Below are 15,025 nucleotides of genomic sequence, written 5' to 3' on the forward strand. Positions count from 1 at the left end.
ATCTACTGTAGCCAAGAAGAAAACCTTGGCCATCAGTCATGCTGATGCAGGACATGTGGTCAATTACCACATGACTAAAATGCTGAAGTCATCATTTTTTTTTAAAAATATATTTTATTGATTTTTTACAGAGAGGAAGGGAGAGAGATAGAGAGTTAGAAACATCGATGAGAGAGAACCATCGACCAGCTGCCTCCTGCACATCCCCCACTGGGGATATGCCCGCAACCCAGGTACATGCCCTTGACCGGAATCGAACCCGGGACCCCTCAGTCCGCAGGCCGACGCTCTATCCACTGAGCCAAACCGGTCTCGGCAGAAGTCATCATTTCTGTGTGAACTTCCGGATGATGATAGTAATCTCCTATTACTGCAAAATAATGAAAACATCCCGGTGATAACAATTCAGTTGAACATGTGACCTGTGATTTTACAGAATGCTCACTCTGGGTACTCTGGGACGGACACCTAAGGCTGGTGTAGGAAAGATGACTGGCTGTCGACAGCTTTGCAGAAGTGAGAATCCTGACGGAGTCATGTTGAATCATCAAACTAAATAATGATTCTTGCATATGTAGGAATACCACAATGACTAGTCAGAATTTAAGTTAAGTGGCAGTAGAGAGAAGGAAGGTTGAGTGGCTTGGTACTAAATAATCAAGTCTTAGGGAAACTCATCATTGCTTCTAGGTTCTTCATTTAAGTCAAATTTACACAAGATTTCTTTAATCATTCAAATATATGTAAATATTTTAAGTTGAGTGTTAAGGACAGCAATGCTAAAACATGGTGCTAGGTGATGAATAAAAGAAATAGAGAGCTTTCGATTACAGTCTGGAAAGTAAGATACATTATATACATATTTGTGTGAGAATTCTTAAATTACACCAGGGGTCCTCAAACTACGGCCCGCGGGCCACATGCAAATACAAATATTGTATTTGTTCCCGTTTTGTTTCTTTACTTCAAAATAAGATATGTGCAGTGTGCATAGGAATTTGTTCATAGTTTTTTTTAAAACTATAGTCCAACGGTCTGAGGGACAGTGGACTGGCCCCCTGTTTAAAAAGTTTGAGGACCCCTGAATTACACACTGTGGTAAGTGCTACGAAGAAACAGAGGCGCAGCCTTTGTGGCTCAGTTGGTTGAGCATTGGCCCGTGCACCGGAGGTCACCAGTTCTATTCTGGGCAGGTCACAGGCCTGGGTTACCAGCTCAGGTGTGCAGGAGGAAGCCGATTCCCATTGATTTTCCCTCTTCCTCTCTCTGAAATCAATAAAAACATTTTTTAAAGAAACAAATAGGATAGAGGGGAATATAAAATGGGGAGCTCCCTGAAGATATGCCGTATAAATTGAGACCTTATTTTCCATCATCTTATTTGATCCTCTCACTAGTTCTATGAGCTTGGCAACTTCGACTGCAGTGTAATCATTTGGTTTATGGACAAACAGGCTTAGAGACAGTGACTTAACCGAGGTTAGGTAGAGGGAAGTGCTGGGAATGAATCTCAGGTCTTCTGTCACTCATTTTACTAAATCCTTCTGAAAGTCAAAGGTCATCAATAGACAGGATTACTCTGTGTGCTGTTTGAAATATAGATTGTAAAGTTCATCTTGTCTTTCCCCACCCTTCAAAGCCCACCCCACACTAAGTCACTGCCACAGCTCCCCAGGCCGCTAAAGATGAGCCCTGACTGAATGAAGTTTTCCTATTGAAAGGAACTGTTTTCATACTATGACTGTCGGGATTTTTAGTTTCAATGTGCTTTCAAATTTTCAGACCCTGTTTGAGACCTGCCTGCCTGCCTGATCGCCCCTAACTGCTGCGATTTTGGGATTCTTTGTCTCTATTATTTATAGGCTTCAAGTTGCCCGATGACTCGCGTTGTCCAAAGGGAGAGCCCTGTTTTAGGTAGAAATGCAGCAGGAAAGGGGTCGTATCCAGGCCTTACAATCCGATTTCGGGCTTTAGCTTTACCCACCAGTTAACGGGGAAAGGCCACGCCCCACTCACAAAACGCCCCAGGACCCGACAAGGAAATGCGACGTGCGATCCTCCGTTCCCGGCCCATAAAAATGCCGTCAGAGGCTCACCCTTCTGTGCTTTCGCCAGTATAATGTGATTTACGTAATTTTAAAAATAACATGACTGTCTCCACTAAAGGGAAGCTGAGCTACCCGCTCCGGTGCGGTCAGGTCCCTCCCGCGATGGCAGCCTGGACCGGGAGGCCAGCTAGGCGCGCCCGCAGTGACGCACTATCCTGGACGCTGACGTCACTGCCAGGCGCCCGGCGGCACGTTGGCCGAGGCTACGGCGGCCTTTCTGCGAGGAAAATGGCTATGGCCAGCGATTTCTACCTGCGCTACTATGTAGGGCACAAGGGCAAGTTCGGACACGAGTTTCTGGAGTTCGAGTTCCGGCCGGACGGTGAGCGGACGAGCGGACGAGCGGCCGCCCCGCGGCCCCCTGCGCGGCGCCGGCCCGGGAAGCGGGCGGGGAGCCCGCGGGGAGGCGGGGCGGGGCGGGGCGGGTGTGCGAGCGACTCGGGGGCTGGGCCCGTGTCGTAGGAGCTGGGGAATACTGGAGGCATACATAGGTTTTGAGATAAGAGAATTAATCGGTGTGAACGCATCCGGACAGGCTAGTCCCGGCCGATGCGACCCGCACTTGAACCTACGGTAATGGGCATCCGGCGTCCGCTCCCCGGAAAGGGCCTCCGGGGCATCTGGTTTGTCCACCTAATGCGTGAGCATTTGTAAGACATCCCCGGCGTGCGGTGGTCCCGTGGATGCTTCAGATGCTCCGTTGGCTAGTAATCTGTGGGCGACCCATTCATTCATCTTATTCATTCCGGCGCCATGAGTGCGTGTCTAGAAAAAAGAATGAGCCCCGCCCTGAAGGGGAGGAGCCCAGCATGTGGAAAGATGAGCGTGATGACGTGTTCTTGGGGTCTTTCACATAGGATGCATTCAGACTGCAAAAAAGGGGAGTGGTTAGTTCCACCAGAAGGAGTAAGGAAAGCTTCCCAGAGAAGATGACAGCTGAAATGACTCTTGAAATAGGTGTTTTCTTAGCTTCTGCGGGGGTGGGAGGGGGGGGGCGGGGAAAGCGGGGCGGGGGGTAGGGAGCGAGGCGCGGGGGGGCGGGGGGGGGGGCGGAGACAGGGCAGCTTGAGCAAAGGGCGAGGTAAGACTGCCTATGCCCATAAGGCATGCAGCACATCTTACCTTTTGACGTCTCTGATTCTTTTTAGAGGGTGTTATTGTATATTGAACCCTTCTTCTTGCAACAAGGACAGTCCAGCTGCATAGACTTCTCTGTTTTGAATGCCCATTATGTGTTGGGCAGCATGTAAATACAAAAATGAGGGTACAGTAATGAACAAGACTCTTTCATTTCCCGCGAGGAATTATGCCTTGGTGGGCGGGACAGACATGACTCAGGCCATAAATCAGTATGGATGTTAAGTGCTCATGTTTTGGACAAAGATCCGTGAGGGTATGAAAGACAAATTAGGGCAGGATCACATATTAGGAAAGGGGGAGAGTGTCAGGCACTTTAGGCAGAACTCATGGTAAGGACAACCCTGCAATGATTTAGAAACTGTAATCACCTTATTCTCCCTATGTTTCTTCTACATGTAGCAAAGGAGCCAATGTATATGAATTCTCGATCCTTTTTTTATGTGATACTGTTTTCAGTGCCTTTGCCTATGAGTAGTTTTCAGCTTGTCCATATCTCTTTTAGTCAGTCACATAAATTAAGTAGTCTAATGTTATTAGGGAAATTTCATGCCAGAATAATGGTTCTCACCTATTTATCTACCACCACAACATCTGTACACTTCCATCAAAAAGAGTGAGTCACAAACCAGTGATTCCTACGGGGCTCACCTCATTAGGTTTACCTGGCATTTTATTTTAATTGTACCGATCACTGAATTTTATTTTTATTTATTTATTAACTATATTTTTATTGATTTCAGAGAGGAAGGGAGAAGAATAGAGATAGAAACATCAATGATGAGAGAATCATCATTGATTGGCTGCCTCTTGCACTGCCCCCTACTGGGGATCAGCCGAACCTGGGCAGGTGCCCTGACAGGGTATCCAACCATGACCACCTACCTAGTTCAGTGGTTGGCAAACTCATTAGTCAACAGAGCCAAATATCAACAGTGCAATGATTGAAATTTCTTTTGAGAGCCAGATTTTTTAAACTTAAACTATATAGGTAGGTACATTGTTATTAACTTAATTAGGGTACTCCTAAGCTGGCCTTTGCTGAAAACGTCCTCAATCTGATTGAGAGCTGAGGTCGACCCCTTCCAACTCTCCCATCAACACTCGTCTTGTAGCCAGTCTCACTCAATTCCTGCATGAATCGCGTGTGCCTCCCCGGCGCTGGTATCCCGCCGCCCGCCTTCGGGTGTCTCCCGTTCCCCGATGGACTGACACCCCCCACTTTTTCTAACGCCACTTCTTCAAAATAGACTCACCCAAGCTGAAAACCGACTTCTGCGCATGGGCCATGAAGTTTCAATCGCACTGTATGTGCGTCCCCACACGTGGTATTTTGTGGAAGAGCCACACTCAAGGGGCCAAAGAGCCACATGTGGCTCGGGAGCCCAGTTTGCCAACCACTGCCCTAGTTCATAGGTCCACGCTCAACCACTGAGCGGCACCTGCCAGGCTTTACCTTTCATTTTAAAGGATCAGGACCACATTACATGTTTACCTGGGTAACTGACTAGCCATGAGGAGAAGCATGCATCAGGGAGTACAAGTCATGATGGATTAAAATTAAATATAGATCAGTTAACAAACTGACGGACTTTTATCGAGGAGCAGCACATAGTTTGTGTGCTTCCTAATCACAATTCTAAAATATTAACATTGTCATTATGCATACATTAATTTGAAGGAAAATGATTAAAAGAACATTTTGGAGTAATGAGGAAAGCATGAGTTTTAGAAGAAGGTAGAACTAGATCTGAATCTTGTGTGGCCCTAAGCAAGTTACTCAACTAGGAGTATGTGGGAGAATACAACCTACCTTTTAAGGTTGTTTTACTGGTTAGATTAAATGCTCTAGGCTAATCAGCACCAATACAGACATAAAAATAAACTTTAAAAGAAATGTTTGTTTCTTTGTCTATATCTAGATCAAGACATAGCTTAAGAAAATGGGCCCTAAAATGGCCTTCCCATTATATTGAAAACATCAAATATTAAAAATTATATTGAATATTTAAAAAATTATATTGGGTATTTAAAAATTACATCAAAGGCATGGAATATTTAAAAAATTGACTAGCTTCAACTGCAGCGAACTTACCAGCAATTTTTGAATGTCTACATTCTAGCATTGGCCTTATGCTAGGATGGAAGAAATATTAATAAAAGTAGTAGTATAAAATGGTGTTTATCTTCAAAATTGCTTACGGTGTCATTTCTTTCTTTCTTTTTTTTTTTTTTTTAGCAGTTTTTGCTGTTATAGATTGAATTTTTTTCCACTCTCCACAGGAAAGCTTAGATATGCCAACAATAGCAATTACAAAAATGATGTCATGATCAGAAAAGAGGTAAGTTCTTTTGGAATGTCTAATTGTTACAGTTAGCCATTTTCCTTATGTCTGTTGAATTTACAAAAGTATATATAAGGCTGTATTGTAAAGAAGAAGCCAATTTATGTGTTGAAAAGGAATTCTGCTTAAATTAGATATAATTGTAGCATCTGTAACAATAAAAGAAGCAATCTGAATATATTAAGCTGTAGTCCCACATTTGAACATATCATTTAATTCATTTTATAATTAGTCTTTTTACTCACTATTTAAAATGATAATCATGATTTACGCACACTAAGAATTTTAAATGAAAGGCTTAAAAGTTAGGGATAAGAAAAAGTTCAGTCACTAGGATGTGTACTTTGTCTCTGTTCAACTCATAGATTTTTTTGTTGTCACCATTAACCACTTGGAGAGATTTGAGTCCCATATTACCAGGACAGAATACAGGTTTTAAAAGGGGGCTAAGTGATGTGAAGAGTGAAAAGAAAGGGCAAGAGAGTGAAGAAACATGATAAGAAGGATGAATGATTCTAGCTATTATACTTTGGAATCAGAATTAAATTTTTCTTTGATATTCTCTTTTAATAGTTAGGGTTTGTAACTCCATTATATCATTTCCTTTTGAGTCATGGGAAGAAATAGAGAGGCATCATGAAATTTTATTGCAACTTATTTTCAGGCTTATGTACACAAGAGTGTAATGGAAGAACTGAAGAGAATTATTGATGACAGCGAAATTACAAAAGAAGATGATGCTTTGTGGCCTCCCCCTGACAGGGTTGGCCGACAGGTTTGTATATAATGATTCTTTAAATGCATAAATATTAAAATTGATAATATCATTGTTATGTTTCTCCTTATTTATTTATAGTAGCCACTCATTGATTCCTTATTTTTTTTTTAGACTACTTTTACAACTGGTAAATTTTCTTTTTCTTTTCCTCATTTTCTGTGCTACCTCCTAGTAGTAAAGGAGTTGATATATAGCTCTAAATTTAGACATCTTTCTGATCAGTCTTCTATAGCCACCCCTAGGATGTTTTTACACTGTTGTGAGTAATTTCTATTACATGTTAATTACTTTTTTTTAGGAATAAGTATAGGTATTTGTTAAATTTGGGATTTAAGTTTTTCATTGACTATGTAACATTTCCTTTATAACTTTGAAAACTCTTATTTTCATCTCTTGCCCCAGAGAGGGATTTGATAGGTTTCTTTGTTCAAGCTGACCACTGCCTTTGCCTCTCATACTCTCTTCAGAGCAATTGATGTATCTCAGAGGGCTTCTGAAGAGTTCTGAAGGCTGATTTCACTCAGTAGAAAGATAGTTTAATTCCTAAATTGGGCTTTTCAACGCTTGGAGAAAAGAGATAATGACCCTTGGAGGAAGAAACATTTAATTTCACTTTTGTTTGTAATACCTTTGACTAGAAGAAAATGTGGAGAAATCTTAACAGATCTTGACCCTCTGTAGTAGTAATTTAACTCTTCTATTTAAAGAAACATTATTTAGGAAGCAAACATAATAGTTAATAGTATTTATGCATTGCAAACACTTTTAAAAAATAAATTTAGATCTGTTTTATGCATATGTGCATATGTACAAAAAACAGAAACAATAAGTAGTAAACTGTATATCTCTTTTATACGCAGGGAGAATCTAGTTTATCTACCCACTTGAGGATGTGGTCTTGTGTTTTGGTCATTGGGGAGGATTAGACATGCTTCAGAAATTGTCTGTCGGTCTTTAAGTCTTCTGATCAGCCTTCAACGGCATCTGTTATTTAACTTGAAAAATGACCACAGATATAGTCTCTTATTTGTTGGTTTTAGGTTTGCAGATAAAATATAGAAAAAAAATTATACAATAATTATGGCACACTGGGAACATCTACATTATGTTATGTTTAATTTAGTAGTTTTTAATTTTGATGTTTTGTGAAGTCAAAGTGTATCAATCTTTCAGTCTTACAGTTCACGATTCAAATATCCTATATAATAAAAGCCTAATTACAAATCGACCAAACGGTGAAATGACCAGTGGAACGACCGGTCACTATGATGCACACTGACCACCAGGGGGCAGATGCTCAATGCAGGAGCTGCCTCCAACCTGCAGGCCCCAGGCCAGCCAAGGCAGGTTACAGCAGGGGCCCCAAATCTCCCTGCCGGTCGCCCTGCAGAGGCAGGTGACAGGCAGTGGTGGCGGGGGGTGGAGCCAGCAAGCAGGCGGCACCAGGTTGGCCAAAGCAGGTGCCAGTGGGGGCCCCCATCACCCCACTGGTTACCCCACAGATCGGCCCTGATTGCCGGCCAGGCCTAGGGAGCCTACTCATGCACGAGTTCCGTGCATCGGGCCTCTAGTCAGTTTATAAACAAGTTTTTTCCTATGACTTCTGAGTCTTGGATTTCATAGTTGTAAAAGTAGTCTAATAAAGCCTATTTGATAAGCGTATTTTAGAGATTACTGATAATATTAAAGTATAGTACTATTATTAATATTATGCATTTTATTTTTAGAGCCTGGTGAAAAGGGTAAATGTGTTTTTATTCATTATAAGTAAGCATAAAACCGTATTATTTTTACAACATTGTGCTTCAAAGTGATGCCTTTAATGCTTACTTGATATAAGAAATAATTGTGTGTCACTTTTAAGTATGTCATTCATTTTTTAGTATATTTATTAGATCTCTGCAGAGTAATTTTGGTAGTCATAATACTGGGGGACTCCTGTGCAGGTGTTGAAGTTCTTATTGTTTTATTTTATAGACACAGTTTATGCCTAACAGATTATGTCCCACCTGCTCTTCTCTATTATTGTTAGAAAACCTGCAGCTAAAATTGGGACCCCCTTAGTATCAAGAATATAGATATCTCTGGGATGGATTTCTACATTTAATTATATTTCTTTATTTTCTTCAGGAGCTTGAAATTGTAATTGGAGATGAGCACATTTCTTTTACTACATCAAAAATAGGTTCTCTTATTGATGTAAATCAGTCAAAGTGAGTATGTTACAGCATTTTCACTAATTGATAAAATTTATTGGAGAGGTTCATTTTAGAACTATAGCGAGTTTGCTAAGATTATTTCATTGGCACCCTGTCTGTTTATTATACAGATGAAATTCTGATTTTTATGTCATTAAAGACTTGCTGTCAAAGAAGGTAGCAGTGTATTTATTGATTTACACAAAAAATCTTAATCTGATAACTATGAATAATAATGCCCAAATTTTATTACCTACTTTGTAAAAAAATCTAGACACTCACAAAATTTAAAAGAAATTGTTATTCCATATCAGCCTCCTTCGCTCCTCCTTGGATTTAGTATTCAGAGGAATAAAAAAAAATCCAGTATAGTTTAATGGCTTTAGCTAGGTATGTCTTCCCAAGTTGTGTTTCCCTGTCTGTTTTTGCCTGAAAAATCCCTTTGCATTTATTTCTTTCCACTCTTTACCTTTAATTTAATTTTATTTTTTTCACCCTTTACCTTTAAAATGTCCTCCTGGTGTCCTTTTTTCCCTATCATTCTAAATTGTAATAACTTATTTGTTTGCTTTACTGGTTTGTATGTAAACTCCATGAGAACCTTGTGTATTTCCAGAATTAGCACAGTGCCTGGCACATAATAGAGACTTTATGAATATTTATTAGAGGAGAGAGGAATGAATGCCTAATTACTATTGGGTATAAAAGGCTATGTTCATAAAGACTGACCAGATACTTTTAAATTATCAAATTTATTTTCCCATAGTTGGTGAGGGTATGGCATTCATACCCTACTGGGATTATAAATTGGTACATGTTTTTTAGAAAGCAATTTGATAATTTGCTACAAAAGCCATCGATATTTTGTTAAATTTTCACCCATCTTCACTGTAGTAATTTTATTTCTGAGTGTCTATTCTGCGAAAATATTCTCAAACTAGAAGCTCAGTGCATGAAATTCATGCAATCGGTGGCGGGGGCGGGGGGTGGTCCCTCAGCCGTGGCCTGCACCCTCTCACAGTCTGGAACCCCTCGGGGGATGTCTGCCTGCCGGCTTAGGCCCACTTCCCATGGGGATTGGGCCTAAGCTGGCAGTCAGACATCCCTCTTGCAGTCTGGGACTCTTGCAGTCCAGGACCCCTTGCTCCTTACTGCCCACCTGCAGTGGAGTGCACTGACCACCAGGGGGCAGCTTCTGCATTGAGTGTCTGCCCCCTGGTGGTCAGTGCCCATCATAGCGACCGGTTGTTCCGTCATTTGGTCAATTTGCATATTAGGGTTTTATATAGGATAATGAAAAAGCTTTATTATTCATAAAGATGGTCATTGAACCCTTATTTATAATTGGAAAAATGTCCAAATGTCTAATAAGGAGAGAACTGTTAAATTGATTAAAAATTATTTGTGAGTTCTTTTTAATGTAATGGGGAAAGTAATATTAAAAAGGGCACAGGGAATAATTTTCCCTAGCTTGTTTAGCTCATTGGATAGAGCTTTGGCCTATGGACTGAGGGTACAGGGTTTGATTCTGATTGAGGACACATACCTTGGTTGCAGGCTTAATCCCTGGCCTTGGTCAGGCATGTGTGGGAGTCTCTCTCTCACATCCATGTTTCTCTCTGTCTCTCCCCATCCTTCCACTCTCTAAAAATCAATGGAAAAATATCCTCAGGTGAGGATTAACAACAATAAAAAGAGGCACAGGGATTATTTTAATTAGTAAAGAAAATAGAGAAACACCAAAATGTTTATAGTTATTCTGTGAAAAGTGACATTATATAGTATTTTGAACATTATTTTTTCTATTTTTATAATTTTATCTGCTTTATACATTTTTGTGATGCATTGCTATTATAAGAAAATAAACACTTTAAATATGAAATTCTGGTAAAGAAAATTTTTTATTTTTTCTCTTACAGAAAAGATGCATTCCTTTAATTTGTTTTAGATTATTGTTTTGTTTTAGGAATTAATTTATAGAATTATGTTGTTGCATTTTAGGAGCAAAAAAGTAACTTTTATCTCTTTCAATTTTAGGGATCCTGAAGGCCTTCGAGTTTTTTACTATTTGGTACAGGACCTGAAATGTTTAGTTTTTAGTCTTATTGGATTACATTTCAAGATTAAACCTATCTGAATTATGCTTTTTGTAGCTATTTTTATATTTAATTAAGGGATGAGTAAGGGAGGGTTTATTTGTCATTTATAATATTGGGATTTCTATGAATGTGAAGCAAACAGATTTTTTTTTAATGCAAACTGAAAATAAGAAAATACATAAACAGGCTTAATGCTTATTTTTACTTGTGTCCAAGAGGGTTGGACAGTCCCCACACGCATTGCATTCTGTAAATAAAAGCCACCTTTTGTTGAAATTTTGCTTCAATAAAACTTACCAAACCTGGATGGAGAGTGCTTTCTTTCAGGAGACCGTGTCTCTTGCCATTTAAAGATAATAAAAATTGTTGTAGGAGGCACATGTGTTGGCAGAAATTCTTTCAGGTAGGAATATGTATCCAGAATAAGGTATCAGGCACATTACGGGCAAAAAATTAAAAAAAAAAAAGATAAAGGCAATTGTAGATCTTCCCTTATTTCTTCCATACCTGATGGGATTTAAGGTTTTGGTAATTATAGAGGTTGTTCACAGAAGGCTCTGGGTTTTTTTGTTTGTTTGTTTGTTTGTTTGTTTACGTTTATCACAGATTCTTAGGGATTATTCACTTGTAAATGTTTTTGGTAAAAGCAGTGGTTTCCTCAAGGATTACAAAGGTAAAGTCAGTATCCCAAGTTATCTTGTATTATGCTCTTATTCCTTATTTCACAAATACATATTTTGTATCTCCATGGGAACTAAATGAGTTCTTAGCTTAAAAATTATTAAAAATTTAGACTTAAATGAGTACCTATATATATTTATATTTTAACTCCCAATGAGCACAGGTCCCACTCATATTTCCCAGTTCTCTTCAACCTTTGCCTAATAGACTTGACCTTTCATTTCTTCTCCTGTCAGTAACCATGCCCTAGTATTCTGTTACTCTTTAAAAATGTGTAGTCCTGTTAGTATGAACCACCTGCCCCAGGGACCAGTCGGGCCTGACCTTAAGGTGAAGAATTAGTCTCGCAGTCTTGCCTGGGCTCCTGAGCAGCTAGACGAGAGCAGCTCTGTCAGGTAAACTTCTTTGAGATTATAGAAATATTCTGTGACTGCAGTCCATTAGTGGCCACCAGCTACTACATGTGGCTACTGAGTACTTGAGATTTGTCTAGTGTAACTGAGTTTATTAGAAGACATTTTTTTCCAACATTGTGTTATGAAAATTTTCAGACAATTATAAAATGAACATTCATATGCCAATCTAGATTCTATAATTGAATTTTTTGGACTGTAATAAGTCTTATAATAAATCATATCCTGTTGCTGATTTTTCACTTAAGGGTAGAATACCTGGCGTAATTGGTGCCAATAGACGACTTTTCTTTAGTGCCATTTAATGTTGGTTAAATTTAGATAGTCACATGTGGCTTGAAGCTACCCTTTGGACAGTAGCTCTAGAGCATGGCTGGTAGCCTGCTTGCCATGGAGTGCTCTCTGGTCCTTTACATTGCATGAAGATGCATGGCCATCCTCACAGCTGCCATGGAAAGTCACCTGATCTCCACTGTGTAAGACCACTTTATCACCTTTAGGTTCCTTATGTGAAAATAAACATTTCTGCTCAAGATGTAGACCTCGGGACTTTGAAAGAGCCTCCCCCTGGCATCTCGGCTATCAACATGCCATCCAGACTGAGGAAGACCTGGGAACTTCAGAGCTACGTGAGCCATGGCCAGAGCTGCACCGGCAAGCACAGGAAGCCCCCGGGGGCCGAGGTAATGCTGGTGGCTTGCATCATCACAGGATCAACTTCGACAAATATCACCCAGGCTACTTTGGGAAACTTGGTATGAAGCATTACCACTTAGAGAGGAACTAGAGTTTCTGCCCAACTGTCAAGCTAGATAAACTATGGACCTTGGTCAGTGAGCAAACTCGGTAAATGCCAAAAACAAGACTGGAGCTGCTCCTATCATTGATGTAGTGCGATTGGGCTACTTCAAAGTTCTGGAGAAGGGAAAGCTGCCAAAGCAGCCTGTCATTGTGAAGGCTAAATTCTTTAGCAGAAGAGCTGAGGAGAAGATTAAGGATGTTGGTGAGGCCTGTGTCCAGGCAGCTTGAAGCTACATGGAGAGAAGTTCATTAAAATGTCCACAAGTGAAAAAAAAAAAAAAAAAGGTGTAGACCTCGATGGATATGCAGTATAAAATCATTTTATAATTCTCTTAACACTTAACTGTCAGAAAAAGGGAGAAACAATCACCCTTTGAGCCTCATGTAGGCCCACAATTTTTGGTTGCTCCTCAAAATAATCTTTATTCTGTGGCTCCAGTTGAATAAGATGATCCACTCAAGACTAAGCAAGACTAAGCAAGGTTGGGGAGAAATAGTTCTTAATTAAAAAAATCTTTAACATATTAACACTTTGTCCCCATTCTCTAACTTCCCTATAGTGCTGATTTATTTATACTCTATCCCCACTCCCTACTAAATTCTGATATTCAAACCAAGATTGTCATTAGGATAAATGTTTTATATTGTCTCTGATTTTCTTACACCTGTTTGAACTGGCTCTTGATTGTAAGCTGCTGGTAGACAATGATCATTAAAAATTGAATTTTGTGCAACATTAGTTTTATGAGAAACAATTTTTATAGTACTTGGGTCAGGAGAACCTTGTCCCCACCCCAATGTCCCATAATAAAGGAGTACTTTGCAATAAGCAAACATCTATTCCAAGTATTGGTACAGCGACCCCTTCCTCCTTTTGCCCCTTCATGGGATATAGTGTCACTACTCAGCATTTAGCACAGTCTTTCCCACATAGTAGGTGTTTTGTAAAAGTTAATTGAACTGGTTGTCTTACTGCCTTCAGATAATTTTTCTTTGTAACAATCTGAGATGGGAGATTTTAATTTCTATTGCTATGGAAACCTTTCGATTACCATGAATTTTGCATATGTGCATACTTATAACGTATATTCAAACACACTGAATAAGGCTGTGTCTTGAATGTGGCCTAACTGTGATACTGATTTCTCATATATAGTGTGAGTAGAACAGTTTAACCTTGATCTGGCAGGCTCTATGCTTCTATTTTATTTGTTTATATATTTTTATTTTGAGTTTCTGGGTTTTGTGTCTCTGCTTTTTTTTTTTTAATATATTTTATTGATTTTTTTACAGAGAGGAAGGGAGAGGGATAGAGAGTTAGAAACATTGATGAGAGAGAAACATCGATCAGCTGCCTCCTGAACACCCCCTACTGGGGATGTGCCTGCAACCAAGGTACATGCCTTGACCAGAATCGAACCTGGGACCCTTCAGTCTGCAGGCCGACGCTCTATCCACTGAGCCAAACCAGTTAGGGCAGTGCCTCTGCTTCTTAAAACCAAGAGTGTAGCCAGACATTTCAAGTTCATTCACATGGACATTTTAAATATGAATATAAATGATAGCTGAGATTATCTTATATAATAAAAGGCTAATGTGCAAATTGACCAATGGGGAATGACTGGTTGCTATGACGCACACTGACCACCAGGGGGCAGATGCTCAATTCAAGAGTAGCCCCCTGGTGGTCAGTGCACTCCCACAGGGGGAACGCTGCTCAGCTAGAAGCCCTGAGCCGGGCTCACGGCTAGCGAGCACAGTGGCGGTGGCGGGAGCCTCTCCTGCCTCTGCGGCAGTGCTATGGATGTCTAACTGCTCAGGGGAGTGGGCCTAAGCCATCAGTCGGACATCCCCCGAGGGTTCCGGGACTGCAAGAGGGTGCAGGCCAGGCTGAGGCACCCCCCACCTCCGATTGCATGAATTCATGCACCTGGCCTCTGGTTTTATATAACCTATTAGACTACTTTATTTTGATTTGAAATGTATGAGACTGTGAACATAGATTATGCTATAAGTTCAACCTCTGATCCGTATGATTTATTTTTAAATATTTTTATTGATTTTTTACTGAGAGGAAGGGAGAGGGATAGAGAGTTAGAAACATCAATGAGAGACAAACATCGATCAGCTGCCTCCTGCACACCCCCTACTGGGGATGCGTCCGCAACCAAGGTACATGCTCTTGACTGGAATCGAACCTGGGACCCTTCAGTCCTCAGGCCAATGCTCTATCCACTGAGCCAAACTGGTCAGGGGCGTATGATTTTTTAAAAAGACTTTTACTTAGAGCAGTTTTAGCTTCAAAGCAAAGTTGAGAGGAAGGTACAGAGATTTCCCATATACCCCTTCTCCACACATACACAGTCTTCCCCTTTATCAACATCTCCCACCAGACTGGTACATTTGTTACAGTTGGTGAACCTTCACTGACACATAATGATCACCCCAAACCCACAGATTACACT

The 15,025-nt window shown here is 40.3% G+C and overlaps 1 protein-coding gene, 1 long non-coding RNA gene and 1 pseudogene across 6 annotated transcripts; 2 read left to right on the top strand and 1 right to left on the bottom strand.

Annotated features, from left to right (window-relative positions):
• Positions 1-138: 138 nt before the first annotated feature.
• LOC308514091 lies at positions 139-2,861 on the bottom strand. The gene is made up of 3 exons (XR_013995569.1): positions 2,681-2,861; positions 1,212-1,266; positions 139-370 (listed from the first exon to the last, which is right to left on the bottom strand). It is a non-coding gene; the product is annotated as an uncharacterized lncRNA (long non-coding RNA).
• MAGOHB (mago homolog B, exon junction complex subunit) lies at positions 2,299-10,709 on the top strand. Of its 4 annotated transcripts, XM_081084136.1 has the most exons (6): positions 2,989-3,065; positions 3,257-3,372; positions 5,529-5,587; positions 6,255-6,365; positions 8,499-8,581; positions 10,604-10,709. In XM_081084136.1, exons 2-6 carry the CDS (start codon positions 3,330-3,332, stop codon positions 10,701-10,703), a joined length of 396 nt encoding a protein of 131 aa, XP_080940262.1. In that variant the 5' UTR covers positions 2,989-3,065; positions 3,257-3,329; the 3' UTR covers positions 10,704-10,709. The 4 variants fall into 4 exon arrangements, with proteins under 4 accessions (XP_080940261.1, XP_080940264.1, XP_080940262.1 ...); XM_081084135.1 differs by lacking the exons at positions 2,989-3,065; positions 3,257-3,372 and adding an exon at positions 2,299-2,430; XM_081084138.1 differs by lacking the exons at positions 2,989-3,065; positions 3,257-3,372 and adding an exon at positions 2,527-2,681.
• A 1,637-nt stretch (positions 10,710-12,346) lies between these two features.
• LOC308514090 (large ribosomal subunit protein uL15-like) lies at positions 12,347-13,286 on the top strand (annotated as a pseudogene). The gene has a single exon. The product of its transcript is annotated as a large ribosomal subunit protein uL15-like (transcript).
• Positions 13,287-15,025: the final 1,739 nt, after the last annotated feature.

The sequence above is a fragment of the Myotis nattereri genome (genome assembly GCF_964212035.1).
Source record: "Myotis nattereri genome assembly, chromosome: 2".
NCBI classification, from domain to species: domain Eukaryota; kingdom Metazoa; phylum Chordata; class Mammalia; order Chiroptera; family Vespertilionidae; genus Myotis; species Myotis nattereri.